Raw genomic sequence first — 27,218 nt, forward strand, 5'->3', positions numbered from 1 at the left:
GCTAACAATAAATAAGCTGTCAGATTGACCCATTTCAACTAACTTTTTTTAGCAAGATTCTTATTAAACTGTTCCTGGACAGATAGAATTTGGTCTGAACCCTACCCCACAAAAAAAAAAAAAAAAAAAAAAAAAAAATTTGACCATAGTAGATGTTCATGTTGTTGTTGTTTTTTCTACAGTGTTCCCTTGCAAAAACACTGAAAATACAACACATACTGAACATTTTCTAAATGCAATGTGAAATTGTATTTTTTGTGTCTTATATTGTTTAAAATGTTTGGGGTCGGTAAGATTTAAAACGTTTTTGAAAGAAGCTGCATTGATTTGTTTAAAAATACAGCCAAAACAGTAATATTGTGAAAAGTCATTTCATTTTTACTTAACTGTTTTCTATTTTATTATGTTTGAAAAATTTCATTTATTCTTGTGATGGCAAATCTGAATTTTCAGCATCATTACTCCAGTGTCCCACGATCCTTCAGAAATGTTTATGATTTGCTGATTTGCTGCTCAAGAAACATTTCTTATTATTATCAATATTGGAAACAGTTGTGCTGCTTAAGATTTTTGTGGAACCTGTGATAATATATATTTTTTCAAGATTATTTAATGAATAGAAAGTTCTAAAGAATAGCATTTATTTGAAATAGAAACCTTTTTAAACATGATATGTAAACATCTTACTGTAAGTTTTTATCAATTTAATGCATCCTTGCTGAATACAAGTATTAATTGTAATAAAATAAAATCTTACCAAACCCAAAATTGTATATTTTACTCTAAATAACATAAAAGTGAAACTCCTACGCCTACGATGTTATACTCCTACGCCTACGATGTTATACCTTGACTGTAGGTGACTATTTGATTATATGACTTTTTGATCTATACCTTTCAAGGCACCTTAAACACACACATACACACACACATAGATCTCTTTTATACTTACTACAGAAATACAGGAGGTCGCAAGAGCTGAGAGAAATTGAATGGGCAACATGGGCAAAACTGAGGTCACTTTCCATTTTTCCACTACTAGTCTACTACACTTTTGCTGAATAACCCACACATTTCACACATCATTCCAGCTGGAAAGAGGCAGCTGAAATTTGGGAATCCCCTGTTGCCCTGAACATTCCCAAATTTTTCTTTTATCCACAAACTACAGTTCAGCACACAATGAATCTCAGAAGTGACAGCTAACCACCAACTTCAGATTTCTTTGGGAGTGAAACATGAAACACACTTATTAAGAGTATTTGTGAAAATCAATATGTATTTGTACGAATATGTTTATTCTGCTGCCCTAACAACCTAGATTTTGTATCATTTTAACAGATGGTCAGTCATGCAGAACAGGCAGCGATGTTTTTGATTATGGGTATGTGAGTGACCAAGAGGACAGAGCTCTGATTTAAAGAGTGTGAGTGCACTGGAGCACAGGGATGAGCTTCCTGTGTGCTGTTCCCAACTGTTACTCATCATCTACTCATAACATTCTGCATTTCACATTATGGCACACGTGGTTTTGTTCATGCAGATTAGGAATGACTCCCTTCCAGAGGCTTACGCACAAGATGGACTACTCGCGCTAACCGTAAAAACTATGTTGCGCAATAGCAAAAAACGGTCTTGGTGTATTTTTGGCAAGCTTTCGCTAGAGCTGTGACCAATCAGATTTTTACTCGAATTCCAAAGGGGTTTAGATGACACATTAAGGAGTCACGTTTAAAATGCAGATTATGTGCCAAGAACATGATGATAAATATCAGGAGATCTCAGGAAGTGAGTAAGAACCAGTCAAAATTCTAAAGACTAGTATTTAATATTTTCACATTTTGTAGCTGATGTCTTCTGTTAGTACTGAAGCTCATCTGGAGTTCACCAATGGCTTCGCAACAGTCATCTTTTCCATTGAAAACAAGGCATGGGCCAAGGAAGAGCTCTCAAAACAATGGCACTATTTGTTTAAAACTACAATCACATCCTCAAACGAGTTGTTTTAAGCCCACCCCCTCACTCTAAACTTAAAAGGGTCGAGCGTCCTGCCCCGTATCACTCAACTGGGCATTGAAGTTGGCTTGGAATAAACTTGTTCTGAGATAAATTCTAGACAAGTTGCTTTGAAACAGCCAGGCTTTCAGTGGAGCAAAGAAAAATGAGATGATGTGTTGGGAGATGAAGACAATACTTAAGAGTCTAAAACTGAAGAGCAATCATACTGCCAAAATCTTTGTGGTTTGAAGAACTTTCCACTGTGTAATCTAATCTAAACCCAGGCACAATGTCTGATGATGAATGATGTGAGATTACTCTGTAAGGTTTCATATTTTGATTTGTAAGTGTAGCCTCATCTTTCTCCTTTAGACAAAGGCACAAAATCACTTTCCAAGATGTTTTCTTTCACTGTTCCTTGGTGAAATGATCTTCCCTGACCCAACCCAATCCAGAACACCAAATCCCAGACTATATTCCAGAAAAAAAGAAAAAAAATCTTTCTTTATGATTTCACTATTACTTAGTCCTTCCCTGTCCTAGCTTGTACTACTCTGAAACTTTACGATGCTTCGCTTGTTGTTTTCCTCATTTGTAAGCCGCTTTGGATAAAAGCATCTGCTAAATGAATAAGTGTTAGGTGTTTGTTAAAGGAATGTTCTAGGTTCAATACAAGACATTCAGCATCTAGTTTTAAATAAATACAAATAATAATCCAATAAAAATTACAATAATACAAATATGGTACATGAGAAATGAATAAAGATTTTCACATTTCAAAAATTTCACATCGTTGCATTAAACTAAATCAAAATTATTATTTTTTGGACAAATGTTCATTATTTTTATAGTAATAACTAAATATTTATTAGATAGAAAAATAAATCAATAATAACAATACATAGAAATGTTGGGTCCCACTTCATATTAGGTGGCTTTAATTAATATATACTGTACTTACATTAAGTACCATGTACTTTGCTTATATATATATTTGCTGAACCAATTATCGGTCTATAATCCCTTCAGAATGACATTAATGCACAAAGGATTTTCTTGTTTGTTTTTACAAACCAAGTGATAGGTTCAAATAATTTTCTGCTGTAATCAATATGCCACAGATGATATTAATTGAATTCAAGGCATTCCTCTTTTGATTACTTTACAAAGTCTCCAAAATATCATTAACACTTGAAAGAGAAAACAAACTGTTTATTATTTCTCTAAATATAATTAATCTCTAATTGAATGTCTAAGTCACTCGCAACATGAAATCAACTGAATAATTTTCTTGTTTATTTACATTGATGGTTTTCAGCGGCACAAGCAAAGAATGCTCACGTGTCATAACCGGATTACATCAGTGAAGACTTCAGAACAGATGTTCAACCGGCTGCAGATGCAGTGATATTTCCTGTGAAGAATGCCTTATGTTTTCACTGCAGTTACAAGAGTTCCAGCAGAGCATGTGACCCTTCGTTCTATCCAGAACACTGACGCAGATACGCATGGACCAAAAGACTACACTGGATGACTTGCTTTCAGATGTGCATGATGTTAACAAATAGGGAAGTGTAAAACCAGATGATAAAGCACCTTGTGGGTTTACATCAAAGAACATGATAATTTATTTTACGTTCAGACAGCTGGTGGACACATGGCAAATCCACATGTAACAAGAAATTGAATTTATGACTAAACCTAATTTACACCATGTATTAGGGCTGCACGATGTGTCGTTTAAGCATTGATATCGCGATGTACGAATCCACGATAGTCACATCGCAGGATGTGCGATTATTCATCAACTGTACGGGCCAGCTGCTCCCCGGCCCTTGATGAATGTGATTCGCGTATTAATTGCACAGCTTAACCATCATAGAGTGAAAGTTTATCATTTGCATGTGTTTTTAAGTCCTGTCAGTTTGACAGGGCAGAGAGAGAGAGAGAGAGCGCACGAGAGAGAAAGTGCGAGAGAGAGAGCGAGAGAGAGCGCGTGTGAGAGAGCGAGAGAGAGAGAGTGCGCGCGCGAGAGAGACAGAGAGAGAGCGAGAGAGAGCGAGAGAGAGCGAGTGAACCCCGGCCGCACGCTCACCGTCTTCAAACAACACAAGCGCTGTCTTGCTCTCTCAACCCTCGCGCATATTAATCAATTGACACGATGGTATCGATGTTTAAATCATTTAAAATGAGAATGTAAGTGTGCTCACCCCATTTTTGTTTGCAAGAAAAAATTAGATTAGAGTTCATATCGCAATATATATCGCAGAAAAATAAAATATCGCAATGTCATTTCTTCCCAATATCGTGCAGCCCTACCATGTATAACAAGCTAGAACATTATTCAAGACTTCTGAACATAGGAGTTTTTTAATAAAGGATCTGACTGTTATGTGAAAGTTATATGCAAAATGTATGGTCTAGAAAGACTAGTTAGGGGGAAATAAATTCAATGAGACATAATCTTGCCTGAATTGTGTAAATAACCAATTTTTATTATTTATTATTGTTTTTGTTTTGTTTTTTTGTACAGTACACTGTAAAAAAAAAAGACCGTAAATTTAATGGTAAAAGACTGTAAAAATGCTACAGTAAACCTGAAAACGGTAAAACACCTGTTTGGAGTTCAAGCAACTTGAGAATAGAATAGAATAGAATAGAATAGAATAGAATAGAATCATACAAATGTTCAATAAAAAAAAGCAAAAAAAAAAAAAAAAGCATTTTCACAAGTGGTCTTACTGCATTTTGGTCAGCTGGCTTTAAAATCCTAATACAGCTCAGTGTTCTGCTGGCGTTGTAAGGGGGTTTGGAATACGGTCATTGGCTGCCTAAAATTCCTCTCATAGCTTTGGCTAGTCACTATGAAAACAGCCTCTCTTGCATACCTGACCTCTTGACCTGTTAAATATTGTGAATCCTCTAATCCCAGAGGTATGAGCACATAATAAGATTTACCAATGGATAAAAATTCCTGAAAAACTTAAAACAAGATCCTTAAATGAAATATTCAAGGATTCCTTTTCAAAAATCGGTCTGACGAGAGAAATTAAATACATAAAACATTTCCCCTGGACCAGTCAGGGAGTTAATCTGCACTTGGACCCATTCCAAGCTTATCTCTAAGGAGATTCTATCATTGTCCCGAAAAGCCTCTACACCTATCACTAAAAATGATATAGCTGGATTGCTTTGCTTTGAGGCGTGTAACATCCGTCTGAGCTGTTCTGATGTCTACAGCTTTCTTAGCACTGGAAATACCCCTTAGCAGCAGGACTGGATTCATTCATTTAATTAGAAACTCTTTTGAAAGCCGTATGACAGTATGCAGCATCACTGGCTTGTGACTAATCTACTCCACTCCAAAACCTAGTGAGCATCCTATCAAGACACCATTTTTAAAGGCATCTTAGAAATACAGAGACTGTTACAAAAAGTAAACAATACAAGCTACCACATTTCGTCATTGTACATTAGCATTATCTGTCCCCTGTCTAACATCACCTCAAATCACCAGCTGTCGCAATAAATTATATTCATTTATCTTTATATTATATATTCTATATTCATTGATCACATACAGAGTAAACATGAGTTATGAGGAAATGTAGTGAAATTCTTCACCAAGAGCACTGCATCGTAGGGCCTGACCTGACGGTTTTGAGAAATGGTCTGTCTGTACAATATAGTGTTACATACACTCCTCTCAACATTCAGCAAAAGAAATACCTCTCTTTCTTTTTTGTGAAATTCCACAAAATGAAGTGTTGCTTTAGTTATAGGATGTCAACCGTCAAGAAAAGGCTTAATACCTTTTCAGGTCTGTTAACAGGTTCTGTCTTGTTCAGGTTGGCTAGAACACCTGCAGTTTACCGCAAGCAAATTAGACTATGGAATATCAAGGAGAATTATTTTTATTTGATTTTTTATCGAACTACTATAAAGGCCTTGTTTATTGTCAGAAAGGAACTACACAAGAAGACCTGGTCATTCGTAATTGAAAATACCAGGCCCATTTTACTTCTGAAATGTGAACAGGATCTTTTTCTTGGCAGTTTGCCACTATTCAATTGTTACCCTACATTATTTTAAACACTCAAATCTTTGCTTCATTGTGAGCCACCTGACTTTTCTAAAGACAAATTATAAAATACCAAGCAATAGCAGCCAAAAAAACTCCCACAGTAAAAGAACTTTTAAAAATAGGGTGATTCAATAATACCGTGTTACATCAAGTCTTCAGACATTATGCTTTATACATAGCATAGCAATGTGCTAAAACCACAAAAAAACGTTTAGCAAACGCATGCCTAAACAAACTATTATTGAAGTGGAAAAGTACCACAATTGTTTATAAAAATGTAATTGTTTTCCTCCAAATGCATAGAGCGCAGCAAGGATGACATATCTTTGTATGCCAAAACACTGAAACAAGTTTGCATTTTAGCACTTCCAGTGCCATAGTCTCGAAGTCAAGGGGTCCTTTAAATAGCTTTTGGTTAAATGCCTGAAACTAGGATGTTGTTTAAAGATATTTTCATGTTTCATTCTGACAAAAAGGTGTAGTTCATCCAAAAAATGAAAATTCTGTCATTAATTACTCACCCTCATGTTGTTCCAAACTCGTATGACCTTTGTCCATCTTCAGAACACAAATTAAGATATTTCGGATGAAATCCTAGAGCTATTTGAACCTGCATGATAACAATACAACTGACAGTTCAAGGCCCAGAAGGGTAGTGTAGTAAGGACAAATTATTTCAGTTTTCTTTGCACACAAAAACTATTGTCGTAGTTTCATTATATCGGAAGAAGATCACCACAGATGTGACCATTATCAATGTTACACTGCCAGTTGGGAAATGAAATCTCAGTTAATTAAACTAATGATGAAGAACTGCATATCTCGCATCTTTTCATTACTAGAGCTTACAAACAGGACATTTGCTATCATAACCACTGTATGTGCTTCTGTAAAATACAAAAAATCCACAGGATGATTCAACTTCCTGCTCTCGTCAACACAGCATTAGGTGACTTACTCTGACTCTGTGCATGACTCTTATTGCTTAAATCTAAGGTTTGTTAATTTAGTGGATTATTGTGTTTCAAAGAGGACAGTGAGACGGGATAATAATCTTCTTTTACCGCAGCATTTACTGTAAAAGAGAGTAATACTGAAAGCGAAGTCATGTGTATGCACAGCATTATGCTGCCAACAATGGCGGTAAAGCCTGTTTCAAAGTCGACACTAAATCATCGAATAAAGGTGCTGTTGTGTTACCCGCACTTGTCCCCATGGAAACAACAATGTACTCAAACTTGTTCCTGGCCTCACTGGTGAGGGCAAATTATTCTTTCTGCACATTCTCTATTTGTCACGTCCCATCCGTCTCATATTATGAAGAAGTACATTTTCGGACACCATAATCATGTCTTCAGTATTCGGCCAAGCCTCTGTACACACATCTCAAGAAGGAAATGTATTAATTTGCCACTAAAAAGAATTTTAACACACAAGATTCTAACTTTTTCAGCCCTGAAGTGGTACTTCACAAGAATCTCATCTCATGTAATGGTTATATAATTAAATTTGCTGGCACTAATGTTTCCCCGCACTGGCATGTATTGCCTAAGAAGTCATTACGAAGGGTTGCTGTTCTGCTTGGAGGATATCACCCAAATTAATCGACAAATTACCTAAAAGAGTAAAAGTGGGACAACTGGGATTAGATCCACTTTGCAAATCAACACATGCTGTGAGGCCTTGTAGGCGAGACATGAAGTCTCGCTTTGGCACCACCATAACGCACCTCTAGACCAAACAAACACAGCCTGACTAAAAAACACTTGTCCTCATGATATAAAAGAAATCGGGAGATAAGGTCTGCACATACCAAATCATCAAGGTATCATTGCATAAGGCGATAATTACCAAGAGTAGAGTGGATATGGAGCAACATGACAGATCCTGGTAAACACAAAAAATGAGCCATACGCTTGTTTTTTATGGCAAAAATACTTGAATTTCATTATTTTCAAGAGCATTTGTGTGAAAACTTTGGTGGTCGACTGATATAGTTTTTTTAACTGCCGATGTATAAATATATATATATAAAGATGATATAATTTTGTTTAATTTCACAAAAAAAAAAAAAGCTAATTTTTTCAAGGTAAGTGGTTGCAAAATTTATTTTAGCTACATTTAATAATCAAAAAAAAAAAAATGTTGTAGGTTAGTGAACTAAATTTGTTTATTTAAATGTAGCAAAAATAAATCGATTGCAATCACTTACCTTAAAAAGTTTGTAAATTCAATAAATCTTTTTTCTTCCGTGTATTTAAGAACATTGAAATCATTTGAAAATGGATTTTAAAAAAAGTGTAAAAAAAACATGCTTATACTTTAAATGACAAAGAATTTCTCACAAATAAACAATTATTTAATAAAAATATAAATTAAAAGGAATTAAACACTATAACCAACAGGGCACTCAGTATTCTGGGAAGTTTATGTGCATTGGGATTCACATGTTTTTTTCAAATAAAGCCAAGGTAAAACTCATTTAACATAAAGCACAGTAAAAATTATTGTGCTTCTCAGTGAAGCTGAACTCTCCTCCTGTCCACATTCAATTTGCACGGACAGACTGTCACGCAAAGAACATGCTGTCACACAGGATACAAATGCACACTTCATAAGATCTCACAGCTGGATTCAACTTTTTTTTAAGTTTGCAAGTTTTTTTTAATTAGATGTTCATTAGTCCTTCAAAGACTTTTTTTAATGATGTAAATGCGTATTTGCTAAATGCTAACAGCAAACAAAAAAGTATTATAATGTTTGCCTTTCTATTACTAGCAATATAAAAGCAATCGTTATAATACTTTTTTGAAAAATGCCAAATATCGGCCGATATATCAGTCGACTATTAGAAAACATGCCTGTGGAGGTTTCCATGTCAGGTTTTTACGGAGCTTCTACCATCCACACATGTAGGGAGGTTAAGCCAAAAATAAGGTGAGTAAACAACACAGCGATCGCATATATGGATATCTCAAGACAGAGATGTGCTGCGTGGTGATGAATGAACAGTAGGAGACTTCGGTGAATTGAAAGAGAGTAAATAGGAAAGAATGAAAGAGAGGAAAAAGTTCAGCTGTTCTCACAAGCCTCAACTGTAAAAAGCCTAGGGCTGGGAAAAACCACATCCAGCAAGGCCTACATCCTAGATGCATATCACAGCAGTTCCTATGTGACGTGCAGTTTCAGCAAGTTTACTGAAATAGGCCGCATTTGTGTCAAAGAGATTTTGAGGACATTTTCTTGATGTTCGACTCAAGATACATGATAATCAATTATGACTGGGATGCAATATATATATATATATATATATATATATATATATATATATATATCAGATTCAGTGATGGGGAAAAATTGTTACAATTTTTGCTAACACTATTTTAAAATGTTAGTTAATTATCGTTTATATAAATATAAACAATTTTGATGCTGCAAAAGGTCAAAAAATAATAAATAAATCAGCAGGAGTAGTCTTTTAAAAGACTTAAAAACATAATTTGTCTTAAAAAGACATATAAGTGGGCTCCTCAGTTTAAATTTAGCCTGGGTCATGGTCTAACCCTAATCCCTTTCGTTTTGCCGCCTCCTACTTTCCTGTCAGTTTCCCACTGTCCTATATAATAAAGCACATAGAACAATAAATAAAATAAAACAATGTTTTTGTCTCAGAATGTGCTTGTATTCTACCTTGGTAGCCATTCACCTGCGAGCAACAATACACTAAACAAAGCATGTAAACAAAGATATCAATTACAGTTCACTTCACAGACATCTATGTTTTCACATCATGTCCTATACTGTGTTCTCACAATACACGTGTGTAGATGGAGTGTCACTGATAGCTGTATCACCTATCCCAGGGCATCTGTGGCCTGTTCGGATCAAGTGCTATATTGAAACGTGATCATCCAAGAAGACGCAAAAGGTTATTGAGAGGTGAATGTGAGATTTCCTTACAAGCTAAATGGAATGTTTTATGAACACAAGTTATAAATTATGGTTTGAAAATTCAGCTAGATGTGGTCGGGTTTGGAAGAGGGGAGTCAAAATTGTTCCCATTGCTTAAAAGGCAAAAACGTCTTATTTGACATCTTACAAGTATAGTCAGCAATACACTGACTACACGCAGTACAGCAGACATGATGAGTTTTCAATTGGATATTTTGAGGAAAAACTATTTCAGTATTCTAGGATAAAAGATCATTCCAGTCTTCAAAATGGGCCACTGTCAACCACAAAATGTGGTACAGATTCAATAAATGACGCTTTGTTTGCTCATGATTGTGTTAGTGTGCATTTTAGCGTATGTGCGTCAGGAGCTGCTGGCCTAGAACTGTCATCCTGTTCCTCAATGTTTTCCTTTACGGTTAGCTTTTTTTTTTCCCCTTTTAAAGTCTGCTAAATATACACTCCATGGAATAATAAATGGAAACAGCACTTTCCAATTCAAAGGGTCTGAGAACAAGCACCTGAACATCTATGCACAATTAAAAAAAAAAAATTACACATTTCTCCCAGATCATCTGTCTAATATACAGTAGTGTCTAGATACCAGATATGAGGGGTCCATCCTATATATACACATATGTGGTGGTCTTTTCTAGTGGATAATTAAATGTGATGAGAAATCCTGTGGGATTTGCACAAACTGCATCTTCTCACATGAAGCCACACCCTAATGAGATGTCAATAATGAAAAGGAAAGTTTTTCCAGCCTGCATTCCAGGGACTCTTTCCACCATAGATAATGGAACTTGATAATGGAAATGCTATAAACTCCATGACGTTCAGGTGCTATGCACCATTTCCGGTCACATTCATGAGTTTCCAAACGTAGTCTTCCCATGATCTGGCAAACGTCATCGAACTAGCTTGAGAATTAGCATGCATGTTAACATGCAGACAAGGATTCTTATTAAGGGTTAAGAGTTATTTTTAGAAAAAAAGAAAGAAAGAAAGAAAAAAGAAAGAAAGAGAAAGAAAGAGCTTTTGTCAATCACAGCGCTTAGATCTGAACAGATTCTGACTATTTCAAGCTCAATCCCTTCCACTGCAATCAGCATACAATCAAACTGTCAGAGCTGCCACACGACTGTGGACTACAAAAGAACTCGAAGAACATGACACTTCTGTCAATAAGCTCTTTCCTTTACAGCAGTCGTATGGAGAAAACATTCAAAAACTGCAGTCTGCCTGAAGAAAACCCTCATTGTTCTCTGCCAAAGAGAGAGAGTCACTCCAGCAAATGAGGCACTGACTTCTTCGCCGGTTTTAGGTAACTGCTCAACAGTTTATCAAAGCAGGAGGCCCATCTTTTTTCCGGCGAACTCATTTGACTTTCTCTGCAGCTCTTGAAACTCCAACTGCTTCACCAGATGTGATTCAGGGAAAGCCAATCATTGGGCAGAGGCATCAAGAACCTGAAACAACCAGCCTTCACATGCTGAAGGCCCCTTAGTAACGGACAATGTTTTACAATCGCCCTCCTGAGAACTCAATATGGAGCCATGAGTGGGCTCTGGTAACTCATCTTGAAAAAGCATTCATAACGGATGGTGAAAACTTAGTAGAGGCGGAGGAGGAAGAATGCAGGTATTAAAGGCAGGAAATTGATGCCGGGCATTAGGTTTTGCTGAGAGAAATCACAGCCGGCCGTCTGCAAAACCAATCACGAGGTCATGCAAAGCATGTGCAAACAATGTGGGAGCTCGACGACAGATGAGGACAATGAGACAGCCAATCAAAATGGTGAAGAAATCGTGAGGTTTCAAGATGTTTTTCATATAATTACCTCACTTTATAGTGTAAACAATGATGTTGAAATTGAATAAATGTAAACAATACTAAAACAAAAACTCATGGTGTCAAGCATGTTTATTTAGTGGTTAGAGACTTGTGTCAATGGGATTTGCAAAAATAACAATTTGTAGGCAGAGAGCAAAGCTCTTGCAAATACAGAAGAGACTGAGATTGCAGGGCTCAATAATAAAGACTGACCGATGGGCCGTGTGAAAGATGTTTAGGACAGTTGACGGGTTTGTCACTGGCTTAATCAAGCCACTGCTGCGGCGTCACAGAAGTTTTTAAGCCTTGCCGATCTAAACACTCAAGTGATTTTAAAGGGGTAATTGGATGCCCATTTTCCAAGTTGATATGATTCTTTAGGGTCTTTCTGAAAAGTCTATAACATACTTTGGTTAACAATTCTCAAAGTTAGTGTAAAACACCCCTTTTGCCATTTTAAAAACAGCTCTGTTCACAGCGAACCATTTTGTTCACTGTTCTTTAAATGCAAATGAGCTCTGCTCACCCCGCCCCTCTCTTCCATGGGGTGAAGAGCCGCTCATTGAGAGACTCTTAACTTTAGCGGCACTTGCTAACTAGCACATTATTAGGAAAGGTGATTTGCAAAGATTCATTAAAAAAAACTCATACTCACTTCTTCTGTAGGTGAAGCTGAATGATTCCCGCAAATGAAGATGCATTTAGGTAGATCGAGGGCACATTCCCTTCACAAACAAACGTAATCCAATGTGTCTTCAGCCACTCAGATGTCGGGAGTAAATGACGACTTCTACAGTATGTTCATTATTACATCCAAAAACAAAACACCTAAATTGCTTAGGAGACATTCTTGTCTACACCCGCACTGGAGTTTAAACAATGGTGGACAGATGACAGATGACAGGGCGGGTCTATGCTAAAACCAAAGACACCACTGTCATTCAACAATCGTGGGGGGGGCCTGTGCAGAACTACGTTATTCTGACAAGAATCTGTGATCAGCTCGATATGAGAAAGAGGTTTGGATTTATCGGGAATCTTTTTTTTTTATCATTATAGGGTGGTTGCGTACACACACTGCCAAGACACATTCTAGTTCAAACAACATGTAAAAGGGAAATTTTGCATGTGATAACCCCTTCAAAGCATTCAAGTGCATGAAGATACAACAGATCCATTCAGTACTCTTCAGTACGCTTACAGAGAGATGCGTCTCAGACAATACGACAACATCGAGTTCCCTTTCATGTCTTCATGCACTTAAACGGACAAATATACCTGACCTAATTAAACATTTAAGAGATTGTAAAGCATACAAGCTCAAGAAGATGCAAATAACAAAAACAACACACATAGAGACATGTCGCAGTCAATGCTCAAGTCCCTAACTGAGCTTCTTTACAGACAAAAACATTTTTTTATTTGTAATATAATTATAATTAGCAATTTGTAATTGGTTCAATTAAAAAAATTTCTGATATTTATATGGACATTTGTCACACCACCTTAATATAGCCTATATGTCTTCTTTTCATTATTTCTCTGAATTGGGGAATATACCGTATGGATTACATAATTGTGTCACTATAACTAAAATAACTACTCTACATCTTTACTTCATATGGAAAGTAGAACATTAGCTACTGTGTTAAAAAGTCATGTTTTCTAACAGTCACTTGGCTGAGAGTGAGGGCTCAATTGATGTACTGAGTTATAATAATGTTTTTTCTTGTTCTTTTCTGTCAAGATGACGGAAAGCGTTTTGAATTAGTCAAAGCTCAGCCAAATGGTGGAAAGTTTCCTGTTAAGTCAACCTCTAATGTCGCAAGGCACCCATGCTCTACCTGTTGAAATACAGGAAAGCTGCAGGCTCAAAGCATTCCTTTGCAATGATTTTTATTTGGTGAGGAGATGTTATTTAGCCCCCAGAGCGCAAGACTGAAAGAGAGCGAGAGACATGCTGCGAACGAGAGCAAGAGAGAGCGAGCTGTCATCACTATTAAGCTGTATGACACTAGCAAACCAGTGCCAAAAACTGTTCCCATGTCAATTAACTGACCAAGATGTTCCAGTCAATCCAACTGCAAATGTTATTTACATTTATTCTTCTTTGGCAGAAGATGCAATGAAATGATGCCTGACAGTTTACAGTCCTCCATCTTGGACCGACCCGAGGCGGGGGAGGAAGCTAATGAGAAAAAAGAGCAGTATCACATCTCAAATTCAACTCAAAATTAGGGGAAAACAGGGTTGATGTATTTGCCAAGATCACTGGCTAAGCAGTTCATAATCCCAATGGAGAACACTGATGGTCTCCAACCATTACTGGAAGAACTGACAATGATGGCTTTTTGAAGGAGGATATGTGACTGCAAAAGAGGACAATCGATTATGGTGCAGTTTTTATCTGCCGTATGACAAATCAAAAGACTATTTATCATAAGAAACAAGTTAAATTGGCAGACCTGGGGCACATGGAGTGATGTGCAACCAGCCTTTTGAAAATAAGGTGAGCCTGTAATTATGAAAACGTTCTCTTTTGATACATTTTATAAGGTATCAGTGTTGGCAAGCATATCAGGGTGTTTTCAAGACTAAATCTAAATGGTATGATGCCTGAGGCCGAACAGGCAAAACACTCACAAGAGTCCAAAACAAATCCATTTATGACCTTCCCGGTTAACAAGAAACAAATCAGAATTCTTTGAATAAATGGCAGAGACTTGAGATAAACAGGATTCCCAATTAGAGAGTTAAACCTGGATAAACATAAAGAAACTAATGAAATAAATAAAAGAAAAACTATTCTGCCATCATATACTCTGCCTCATATTGTTCCAAATCATTATGACTTTATTTATTATTCAGTGGAACACTAAATAATTTTTTTAAAAATGTAAATACAATGAAAATCAAATGGTCCAACATTAGAACCCCCATAGTTGAGTCTTGTATGGCCTAAATAATTCTTAAAAATATCTTCTTTTGTCGTCTATTTAAAAAAAAAAAAATCATATAGAAATAGTACAATATGAGGCTAAGTAAATTATGGGACAATTGTTATTTTTGGGTAAACTGACATCCTACTCAAAATCCTTTATGTATTTTCCATTTCAAGTCTTCCGAAACACACAGTTAAAAAAGTCGTTTTGTGTGATGAATTGAGTCGATTCATTCAAAAGCCATTCAAAAGATTCATTCAATGATTCATTCATGACTCAGAGTTCAACTCAATGATCTGACTGCAGTCATGGGAAGATTATTAGTGAAAAATGTCTTAAATTTTGAGCCTGTTCCTTACAAAACTTTCATATGCCTTAAGAAGTCATAAAGAGTTATTTTCTATATTTTTATGGTGCTTTTGCATCCTGTTGAATTTTGAAAGCACCAGTTCCCTATTCTTTGTAAGTGAATGTAAGGAACGCCCATTGCAATTATTTTAATTCCTTCTTTTGACATTGATAAAAGAAAGAAAGTCATATGGGTTTGGAACAACATGCAGACGAGTAGATGATGACAGAAGATTCCTATTTGTGTGAACTATCCCTTTAAAGGAAACCCTTTAAGATCATGCTCTTACTCACTAGTCTAGAAAGTTCCTTAGCATGCCAACGACTCGATAAGGAATGGTACAACACATGATGACTATTTTATTTAGCGGTTTTGGAATATTTGGGAGATCTGTCTTTTGGCTTACAAACACAAGCAAGTTGTAAATGATTAGAAGAAGCCTGACTCAACAAGAAACTCACCATCTAGTACAAAAAAAAAAAAATCTGTGATGAGTTTTTATTTTTTTGTGACTAAATTATGACGAATAATTGACTATATGGTGAACTATCCTTTTAAGTTTCTTGGTTTACTGCAGTAGGTCTGCTGACATTTTAGAATTTCAGATTAAAATCCTATGGCTGCAATAAGAATATACTGAGGTGAAGAATGAGGGTGAAATACTAATGTAACTTATTCCTCTGGACTGTTAAAGAGTTTAACTAAAACATTTATAAAGGGGTAAAAAACAGCAATTTATCTTGTGAAAAGCATGGGGTTTTGACCTTCCTAGACATACTGTACACAAATATGCTGACAAACCCCATTCCAACACCTTTACTATTTCAAGCAGTCAAAGCCCCAGATCCAGAAAACACAACTAAAGCTCATCTTGCGCGTATTTATATGCTTTAACTCTGAGTCACCTCTGAGCCATCCGGATCAGAGCTAAGTGTCTGAAGACCTGTGAGCACAACTCTCTCAGATGGACTAGATTAAATCCCCCTGCCTATAGACAAAACTAATTTAAACATACAATGAAAACCAGTTTTTCGGGGGACTTTTCTTATTTTGGAATGAGTGAAGTCCAATTAAATGGGAATAATACACAGGAAACTTGAGTTTAAAGAATATGATCTTATCCTCTTTGGAACAAGCTTTGATTTACAGCCCATCCCTTTATCGGAAGAAAGAATTTTTTTTCTCTGTTCTTCTCTGGCATTGTCAGCTTTGAGGGTGTAAAAAAATATACACTACAAAAATACAGATTTTTTTTTTACGTTTTTGAAATAATTAATGCTCACCAAGGCTACATTTATTTGATCAAAAATACAGTGAAAGAAGTGCTATCATGAAATATTATTGCATTGTAGGTTATATTAGTATATAAGCTAAATATTCAGCTTAAATGTTAAGCAGCAAAAAAAAAAAAAAAAGTTTTCAACATTAATAATGAAAAAAAAAGCACCAAATCAGCAAATTAGAATGATTTCTTAGGGATGATGTGACACTGGAGCATAATGGCTGTCATCACAGGAACAAATGTAATTGTACAATATTTAAAACTAGAAAATAGTTCATTTAAATTGTAATAATGTTTCACAATATTTACAATATTTACTATATTATGTATTAATTAAATGCAGCCTTAGTGAGCAAAAGACATGTCTTTCAACAACATTTTATTTTGGCCTGTAGTGTATGTACTCTACCCAAAAGAGTGTTTAACAGTTTCCATCCATACCCACATATGGCACTCACTGCACTGGTGATTTAAGTGACCACCTGAGAGACATTGTTCTAGGTCACAATGAGGCTGGACGTTATCCAGAGGTCAATGCCACACTATTGAAAGGAAAGACACACTTGAAAGTCTGCCATGTGGCTGGACTGATGACCAAATGTGGGACATTTTACTGCAAATTCAAATATAGCTCAACACGGTGCACCTTCAAAACAGCTTCTTGGAATCTGGGCCAGCAATGCATTTATCTAGTATTTAAAATGGGCAGTCTATGAAGACTAAACAGCTGTTTCGGTCTAAAATATAACAGATAGCTGCAGCATTTCTCTGACCTTGAGTGAGGCACAAGAGGGAGCCCGAAGACATTATAGGACGTCATGACTGTCCTCCCTGATACTGTAATTCCTGTCCTCTAAAACACAAGGGGCTGGAAAACCAGCAATCAGTGCAATTAACAATAACAATGAGAAGGGTTGGGAACTGAGAACGGTTCTTATGCAGAACTGGTTCTGAACCGGTTCTGTTCTTTGAAAAGAACCGGAACCGTGAGCAATTTCTAAAATTTCTAATGATTCCCAAAAACTATTTAATATTCTTCATACTTCAGACCCTTTCTCTATATAATTTATATATATGGTAGTAGAAAGCAAAAGGTATCCAACTGCAGCAAACAATTTGAGAACCTTCAGAAACGTAACACCATTGATGATTGTCAAAACAGAACTTACAGTATATTAAAGGAAAGTGATTCTTCTCTTGGCAAGGTGACTGTAAACCTGAATGAGTCCAAATGAGGAAACAGACTGTAATAAAGTGATTTGTGTCTGCCCCATCTGTCAGCATTGGCACAGTCGTGTGTTTACACACAGGACACCCCTGAGATTATCTCAATAATATGCAAAGTGGCATATAAACACACTTCAACTAACCTAATAAATGTGACAAACTCTAATATCTTAGATTAAATAAATGATTTTAGTTTACTGAATTCATTTAAAAGAAAATGTTCATTACAATGAGCACTGGATTTTAAAACATTTTAAAACATAATTTATACAACCTAGAGGAAAAACAAGTGCTTTGTGTGATAAAATCTAAGTCAAATATAAGTTAAAATGACTGAATCAACTACATTTGAGTAAACCAACAAAGTTAGGGTCAGATCAAATAAGGCAACAATTATTTTTACTTTTTAAAAAATGTTGACATACTAAAATTAAAATTAAAATGAAAGTGATTTAGATTTCATAACCATATGTTTACTGCACTTTTACTATCTCTTTTAATTTAATTATTCATTAGAAATGTCAAAAGCTATCGAGCTGAAACATAAAGATGGAGTAAAAATTAAAGTTAAATGATACAAATAAACAAATTAATTTTAGATCAAATGTTAATGTGAAACTGTTAAATAAATTTTAAAACAAAGTACAGAAGCTATTTCTACTAGATCTGACACATGTAACGATGTAATAACTGCAATCTTATGTAGTTAGGTTGGTTTAAAATGTATTAATATTTTGACTTTGAATGAACCCAGCCAACTGCAATGTTACCATAAAACATGTTTTAGGTTGTCTGATAAAACATTGCAAGAATCATTCTGTTCTCTCAGCCTCTGCTATGCCATTTGAAATCGTGGCAGTACTGCAAATATAAAGCAAAAAAATCACAACCTTATTAAAAGTATGGGGTGGGGTCATATAAACTAAAATCTGGGATGGTGATTGAAAGTTTGAAAGTTCAAACCCAAGGACTGACCCGTGAACTAAAGACACTCAATCTGAGGTTGTTCCAGAAGGAGCATTATCTGTGTCAGCTTCAATAAAAGCGTCAGTTAAAAACTAGGCTATTTAGTATCCAAGTGGAAGTTCTCTGTTGGACTGTGAGCACAAACTTCCACTGTTCCCACGCTGACCGAGGTTTCTCAAAGCGCACATCTCTGAAGGTAGGCTACGTGCGCCGTTCCATCAAGCTCTGTAGGAGCTCATTCTCTAACGAACTGGCTCAAAGATTAGGGTTTAACCTAATACAACGAGCCGTTTCACAATACTCCTACCTTTCTTTTCCGGCGTCGCGCAGAAGCTCCATGAGAGCAGTAAGGTAAAAATCAATCCGATCTCAGTTGGTCCTGCCATTTCTTCTGTGTAAAGCCTCTCAGACTTCACTCCATAGTTAGAAGGGCTCTTCTTTCAAGGGTTTCTCAATAATGTTCAAGGATCTTGCCTTCTTGTCTTCTTGAGAAAACTCGCTCGGCTTGGCTTGTAAACTTTGACAGCTCCTCCTCCGCGCTCGCGAACCTCGGCAGTGATAGAGGCGCGTTCTGCTGGACAGAGCTGCGCTCGTGACGTCAGCAGCAGGGAGGACCGTGCGCGTGCTGTACGGCGTTCGACTTCAGGTAGCTACTCGATCTGGAGGTTTGTGACATCATTCCGATGCCAAATGAAATCTTTAAGCTGTTGTCAATCAACAATGAGGACCCGTGGCGAAGAAACATAACAACTGAACACGGGAACACATTGTTTCTGGTTCGGTTTTTGTCACAAACTAATACTAACATAGTAGGCTATTTGTCTGCGACAATCCACAACGTCTACTAGCACTCAACAACCTGGTCTCACAGAATTCCGTGAAGGGCCCGTGGACATTTCACGGAATTCTGTGAGACCAGGTTGCACTCAAAGGCATGCGCGTAATTTGCACGGGGGTTACGGGGATCATGACCCCCTCAAAAATCAGATCCAGCTACTAGAACCCCAGATGTGGGCCGGTTCTGGGCCGAAACTGCTTGCTGTGGGGCGCGACCAACAGGTTTTGTGCCCATCTTTTTAATTCCTTTATATATTGACCATACACTCAAAACAAAACAAAGACACGTTTAAATGTAAACATTACTTAACCTTTTCACACGTAAGTTTAAAAGTATTTCAAGGCAAACTTGATTATTGATCGTAGTATCACTTTATGGTTCCCATGGAGACGCGTCATTCATTGCTTGTCACACCGCAGCCACAATAGCGCTGAATGACTGATGATCTGCTTTTATTTCCTTTTTTATTCAAAATTTCACAAAAATGTGTTAGCTATAGTAGGATATATCTGATATTCCGATTGTCAAGTATGTGCAAGTGGATGAGTTTTGCTGTTCAAACACCTTTATAACGGTCGCGTTAGTTGAGCTCTATGCACAACGTATTTTAGGTATCTATCTTATTAAAATACCTAAAAAAATACGTACATTATTAAGAATTTACCACCTCCGGCTTAATTTGAGATTATTAATATTTTTATTTATTTATTTATTTTGTGTTTTTTTTGCATGGAGTTTGCAAAGTGACAAAATGAATCAAAGCACAAGTAACGTTAACGTTAGTCCTCACTTGTATTTTCTGAATTTGATATTATCATCAAATTCAAAAATTTTTTTTGATGTTATAGCCTACCACTTTTGAGTCTTATTTCATGCAAAGTGATAATATAATTGCTCTTTCATTTCCTCTATTTCTATCAAGAAAATTATTCAATAAATTAAAAAAATATGCCGTGAGTTTAATATATATATATATTAAAAAATGTTAGCCTAAATGCATTATATGTCGCTTTGGATAAAAGCATCTGCTAAATGCAGAAATGTAATTTAATTTTTAATTTATATGCACACTACCATTTTAAAGTTTGTGGTAAGTAAGGCCTGTATTTCGTATTTAAAACTAAAAGAAAATATTGTGAAATACTATTACAATTTAAATATGAATGTTTATTATTTTTTATTTATTTATTAACATCTTAAAATGTAATTTATTCCTTGTTTATGGCAGAACAACAGTCTTCAGTGTCACATGATCCTTCAGGAATCATTAAATCCTGATTTGGTGCTTTAGAAACATTTATCATTATCAACCTTGGAAACAATTATTCTTCTCAGTTTTTATGTCAAACTACTTATTTCAATCTTCATCTGCCTTTTAGAATTACATAAATCTACAAACGTCATTTTGAATGAATTTGTATTTATTTATTCATTTATTTATTCATTCATTTATATATTTAATGCCTAAAAGCTTGAAAAATGTATAATTATAACAAGAATAACTGCTCATTCAAACCAGATTTGATACGTAACAATCATTAACAACATCAAGAAAAGTTTTTTTTTTTTTTTTCAACTTTTGCAACTTCTGCTGTCATCATTGGTGATGGTCATGTATTATTTCACCCATTTAGGTAATTTCTAGCTGGTTAAAGTGATCATGTTACAACTCCCCTGAGTTGCAACACTCAGTCTCAACTGTTTGTTTTAATGAAAAAACCAAATGCAATTGTTTCTCAGATTTTTCTCCAGAGAAAAAGAACCCAGTAAACTCAAGTGTCTCATTTTCAGAAGAAATCTCAACAGTTTCACAAACCATGCTCAGATTTGCTAAGATATAAGTCTATAACCAAAAGTCTGATTTGTCAAATACTTCCAAAGACCAAATGCTCCTGAAGTGTTATCCACATATAGGTTTGTAATTTTCATATTAAGTGGATAGTTCTGTGAAAAGGAAAATTCATCATTTACTCACCCTTAAGATGTTCCAAACCTGTATACGTTTATTTCCTTTGTTGAACATACAGGGAAAAGAAGATATTTTGAAGAATGTGGGTAACCAAACAGCTGATGGTCCCCACTGACTTCAGTAGTGCAGAAAAAAATGCTGTTTGGTTATCAACATTCTTTCATCTGTGAAAAAGCATCATCTGAGCAATAATATATGTAGATGTGCCAAACATTTTAATACAACATTCATTCATTCAAGTCAATTTACACATAAGGATGACAGACAATAAGAACTTGAAAGTCATTATAACCTTACAGGCTGTAGGAGAGATTTGTAAATTGTCCTTTGACATAATTCTGGGAGTCTTTTTATCTGTCCGGAAACCTCCCTTGTCTGTTGTGAATCGTCCATTGAGTTCTTTAAGAATTGACCATAGAAATGGATGTATTCATTTCGGTTGCCACAGTAGCCAGACAGTGGTGTGGAGATGGAAAGCATCCAGGAAGTTTGTGTTCCCAAAGGTCACCAAAGATCAACTGACCACAAAGAATGCTGTGTTTCCCACACAAACTCCATTCTGTCTTGAGTAAACTGACCTTTTACATCAATTTATTTAATTTTGTGTCTGAAGTTATGCACAAAAAAGAAGGAAAGTTTAAAGTCTTCTCCAAAATAAAATAAAATAAAATAAAATAAAATAAAATAAAATAAAATAAAATAAAATAAAATAAAATAAAATAAAATAAAAATTAAAGAATCCTGGCAAACAAAAGCATTCTTAGATTTACCCGAATGGCACATTTAATTAATGTAATTTAACTGTTTGGTTTGAGTATTTGCTTCCTTAGAATGGTGATATAGAGCATCACTAGATGACCAGTAAACAGTCTCTTTAAAACATTTCAGAGGTTTATTTGAATGAACGTATCTGAAATTTCTTTGGAGGGGTTTATTTGCAACACCTTACTCATTTCAAAAGTTGAGATTGCATCCAGTCACTAAATTACTGTTTATGTGCAATACTTGTGTCCTGATTTCCAAACAGAGTAACCCATGCAATTCAACTGGCTGCCACGTGTTGTTGTACAAAACAAAGCACATGACAAAGGAGTATAATCAAAAGAGTTATTTTAATAATCCACAGGAGAGAATGGGCACAACCAAACATAGATTCAAACGATAGCAGACAAAGGAACATAAGGGAACACAGACTTAAGTAATAGAAACTTAATTGGGAGAACTGAAACAGGTGTGGAACTAATTAAATAAAAAACCATGGAACAAAGCAGGAGAACGGAAACACAGAAAACTAATCTAAAACAGATCATACATGTGAAACTGGCAAGTTGAACAGTACATTTATTCTTATTGTTCAAAAAATGTAACATTTATATATTGACTTTTATAACAAATTAGATTGAATCTTACATTTTACATCTAAAACCTGAATGCATATACCAGTTTGTTGGAAAGATCTAACAAGTTGTTTTAATACTAAATTTAGTTTGTTCAGGTCATGTCAACAACAACATTACCTGGGAAACAATTATGGCTGACATAAATAAGAGTTTCAAATTGGTCATTTCAGCAAGCCGAGAAGGCCACAAATCTTAATAATATCCCTAGCTAGACTGAATGGGGACAGATGTGAAAGACCTCATATGTCTCCGGTCATTTTTATGAGCTAATATTGCATTATAATAAGCTAATGCCTTGTTAAGTGGTTTTTTACACAGGATGTAATGGGTGTGGTTGAGTTTTGATTGATTATGGATGACAACGACAGGTCATCAAAATAAAAAAAGAGACCCAGTATTAGCATCAGGTGGACTGGGGGTGGTTTGAGATCTATATTCTGAGCTAGCAAGTCTGTAGTGATCGCCACCAACCTGTTGCTGGAAAGTTCCATTGTTTTCGTCAGCCAACCCAGCCAATGGAAAGAAGTAAGACTTAAAGTCAAGATAAGCTAAGAACACTCTGTCCTGTATGGAAATTTGCAGGAGTACTAGTATCTAGAGTTTTAAAAGGCCCAATCTAATGTCTATGAGGCTATATAGTGTATAAAAAGAGTGTTATTTTTAGCAGTGCTGGATAGGTTTGAAAACAGAAGGATAATCAAAACCACTCCAATACAAATAAAAGTTTCCAGTGATATGAAATATCAGTACTCTACTCAAGCAGGAACGCTGCTTGTCCAAAAATGTTACTGGACTGGAACTAACTCTTGCATATCACAGCAGTCTATAAGCACATCTACAAAAGACAAAGACAATGACCCAAAGACAATAAAATAGAGTGTCATGAACATCAGTGACAGTCTTAACCTTGCCAAGGTATTTTAACATTTTCCAATTGTATGTGTATGTGTTAATTTTTTAAAGAAAAAAAAATAGATGTGGAAGTGGAAGTGGAAATTCAATTTTTATTATAATCAACAATCATTAAATGCTGTTGCCTGATTCAGTTGATCTCAACATTGAGTTCGATCCCTGGTATCATCTGAATCAGAATTCATTTTGAGACAGCATTTGCTAAATTCTGTTAAGTCTGAGTTAAGCAGGGAGAGTTGTAACACTAATTTCCTAATTTTCTTAAAGGCGCAATATGCAATTTTTCTGCTTTAAAAATAGCAGATATCACTATATCTATGTTATATATATTTTTTTGTTGTGTACTTACATTATCCCGACAGTTTCCACGAACTTTCAAATCCGGAGAAAATTATAGTTTAATTAGAAGACACGGCACGTTTCTTTATTTCCGTTTTGTCGCCCGTCTATGGCGTCATATAAACTTTGACCCCTCTAGTTTATCTAACTTCCTGCGGAACCGCCAAATACAAAGGTGAACAGAAGCAAAGACGAGACGAAGAAGAAAAAGTAGTAGCTAGCCTTGATCGAGACTATTATATTTTATATTTATATTGTTTATATTCGTATTTATACCTCAATCAATAACTTAGTTATGGATCATGATTATGCTTTGCCTGCACGTTCTGTGAAGCGCAAACGTACGGGTGAAATAAATGACCTGAGAAGGTTTTGGGAGGAAGAAGAAACGAGACACGGGTAAATATTGGAGTTGCATTTCCAAGATAGAGAGAGCTTCGTGACAAGCTGAAACTACAGAGAGATGCTTGCATTCTAATAAACAGGTATGCATCCATTCAGCTAACTATATCTAGCCGTATATTTTGTGAAACGATGATGTCTTGTGTAAAACGCAGACGGACTAGCTCTCATGTAGAGTATAATGTAAATCTACATGTGTTCTATATCTAGCTGGATAAAGTAGCTTCAAATGCAGTTCAATATCTTGTTCGATATCATAGTATAAACGTAGCCTAATTATAATTATTAACGAAAGGCAACCATGTTTTTTTTAACATATATTACTACTAGCTAGATGGAATATTGATTTGATAGGGGTCTGATAATTCATATATCTCTCCGTTCGAAAATACGTTATTGTCAAAATACTAAGGCCGGTGACACACTGGCTGCGTGGCGTCTCTGCTGCGTGCCAGAAGCGTGGCGTGCTGCTGCTGCTGTAGGTGACATAGAGGGAGACCAGGCTCTTGTCTTCATGACAACAATATCTATACTTCATGTTGAACATAAATATAAAGCCTACTGATAAAGGACACCGTCAACAGTATTGACGGCAAAATAGACTATGTTTGACAGGTGCAATATTTGAAAATCGATAATTATTTATTTATTTTTTAAATTACATTTGTATTTGAATTTATGTCAACCTATAGACTTTCAAACATCAAAATGTCATGAATTAATATGTATTTGTATACAAAATTACATATAAACATATTTTCCTATTATATTTTGCCTGGAAACGCTTGAAAAATAGGCGTCGGTTCTATTTCAAGCATGCACACGTTTTCTGTGCGGCTCGAGCCGGGCCTGAGACACGCGTCTCACGCAGGCAGTCTGCAAGCTCTAACCTATTAACATGGGAGCCGAATTAAAAATGAGTGAGGAATGTGGGGAGCGACAGAGCGCGTGTTCCAATGAACAACAACTCCCATGAGCCTACGCTCTTTCCCGATGTCATCAAAGTACGTCCCATGTTATTATTTTGATTGAGTGACCCCTGGTGCCCAAAAATTCCATACTGCACGTTTAATGTTCCCAAAAAGATAGAACAAAATGTGTAAAAGCCAATATTTGACACAACTGTAAACATGACTAACCTCAACACCATTACTTTTTTTTATTCTTTTATTTGTACAATACTTTTTCCAACTTATTATTATTATTTTATATATATATATTATTATTTTTTTACAAATCTGTTTCATTAATTAATATGGGTGAGTTGAGAGAAGGGGTTTTTGTGAATTGGAATAAAAAAGTTTTTTTGATCAACAAATTTAATACAATTACAAAATGTAAGCTAATAGTGTTAAAAACCTTGACCTACTGTTACTAACAAAAGCACTCTTTGTACTTGACATTAACTTAAAAAAAGCTGAAGGACATTGAGAGATAAACAACACAGAAGAAAAAAAAATCTGTTACAGGTGTTAGAGCAAAAAGTTTTGCTATCACTAGTTTCCTTTCAGTCGGTCACTCTCGACGTCACGTCGGTGATCAACGAATTGGGATATCACTTCAATAGACCAATCTACTTCAAGTGTAAACTAAACAAGCCAATGCACATTGGCATGCAATTATTGCATCCAGCTGCAGCTGATCACAACGTGAGTATAGGAAGGCAGCAGGTGCAATGCATACAAGCTTTTCGCTTCGGAGCCGAGCAACAACATCATTCTGCTCCATCCAGTGTCTTCAAGTGACTCAGAGTTCAATGCACTCTTAGAAGCTTCTGGTGTTGATGGTACGGTGCTTCAGCAGTGGTCATTCCGAGTCAAGTGGGTTGCAGACTTTAGGCTGCACTTCCCCCTGTCGTGCTGCAAGCGGCCAGTCCCCTGTGTGCCTCAACATTAAAAGAGCATTTCCTTAAAAGAGCAATTTCTCTAAAAGAGCTTACATGGGTGCATCTTTGTGAAGATGACGGATTGTCTTTTAAAAGATGCTTTTTCACCCGTGCGTTTCTGGATGCGGTTGTTACCTGGCAGCGTGTGATGGTCGCAATCACTGCCTCGCATGACTGGGCATGTTGAGGTGGCGTTCATGGATGAGTCATGTTTCCATTGCGGGAAGGGGACCATCTAGGAGCTGCAAGCCAGGCTCCGTTTCCTCCATGGGGGCGGTGCTCCATTGCCTCTGCTGCGATATACAGTAGTGCTTGTCTTAGCAGCTGCCAGGCGGGGGCTATTTCCAGCAGTACCACAGGTGGATTGAGAACACAGTTTCCAGAGCCTTCCAGGCTGGATGATTGGTTTCTCGGGGTGGTCCACACTGGTTCTCAGTTCTCGTCCTGGTGCCTTTCTTCCTGGAAGTGCATGACAATCTCACCAGGTCGTGGAGGGCAGTTTTACTACCAGAAACTGGCCTGTGGGCTCCTCCTCCCTCACCACCCTCGATGGTGGTGCAGCGTGGGGGTGCATGGGTGTCTCCCCGGTGGATCATTCGGTTACGATGCAGTTGTGTTCTAATACCACCTCCACCCAGGCAGGGTGGACTGCACCACCCCACCTGGGACTGAAGGTACTCATCTGGCCTGTCCAGCGATGCTTATATGGCCTGTGAAGAAGCTACCTCCACCTCACATGCTATGGCGTTACTGCAGGTGCACCAGGCCAAGGCACTGAAGGACCTGCATGAGGGTGGTCGTGACCCAGAAGTTCTCAGAGAACTCTGTACAGCTACTG

General features: G+C 36.4%; 1 protein-coding gene across 1 annotated transcript in view; it reads right to left on the reverse strand.

Moving 5' to 3' along the window:
• The window catches only part of egfra (epidermal growth factor receptor a (erythroblastic leukemia viral (v-erb-b) oncogene homolog, avian)), a 51,089-nt gene extending 31,887 nt beyond the window's left edge, over positions 1-19,202 (reverse strand). The window contains exon 1 of the mRNA XM_059502311.1: positions 18,943-19,202. Within this exon, the coding sequence (XP_059358294.1) occupies positions 18,943-19,021 (79 nt within the window). The 5' untranslated portion in view covers positions 19,022-19,202. The remainder of the gene's footprint in view (positions 1-18,942) is intronic.
• Positions 19,203-27,218: the final 8,016 nt, after the last annotated feature.

The sequence above is a fragment of the Carassius carassius genome, chromosome 20 (genome assembly GCF_963082965.1).
Source record: "Carassius carassius chromosome 20, fCarCar2.1, whole genome shotgun sequence".
In the NCBI taxonomy this organism is placed as follows: Eukaryota; Metazoa; Chordata; class Actinopteri; order Cypriniformes; family Cyprinidae; genus Carassius; species Carassius carassius.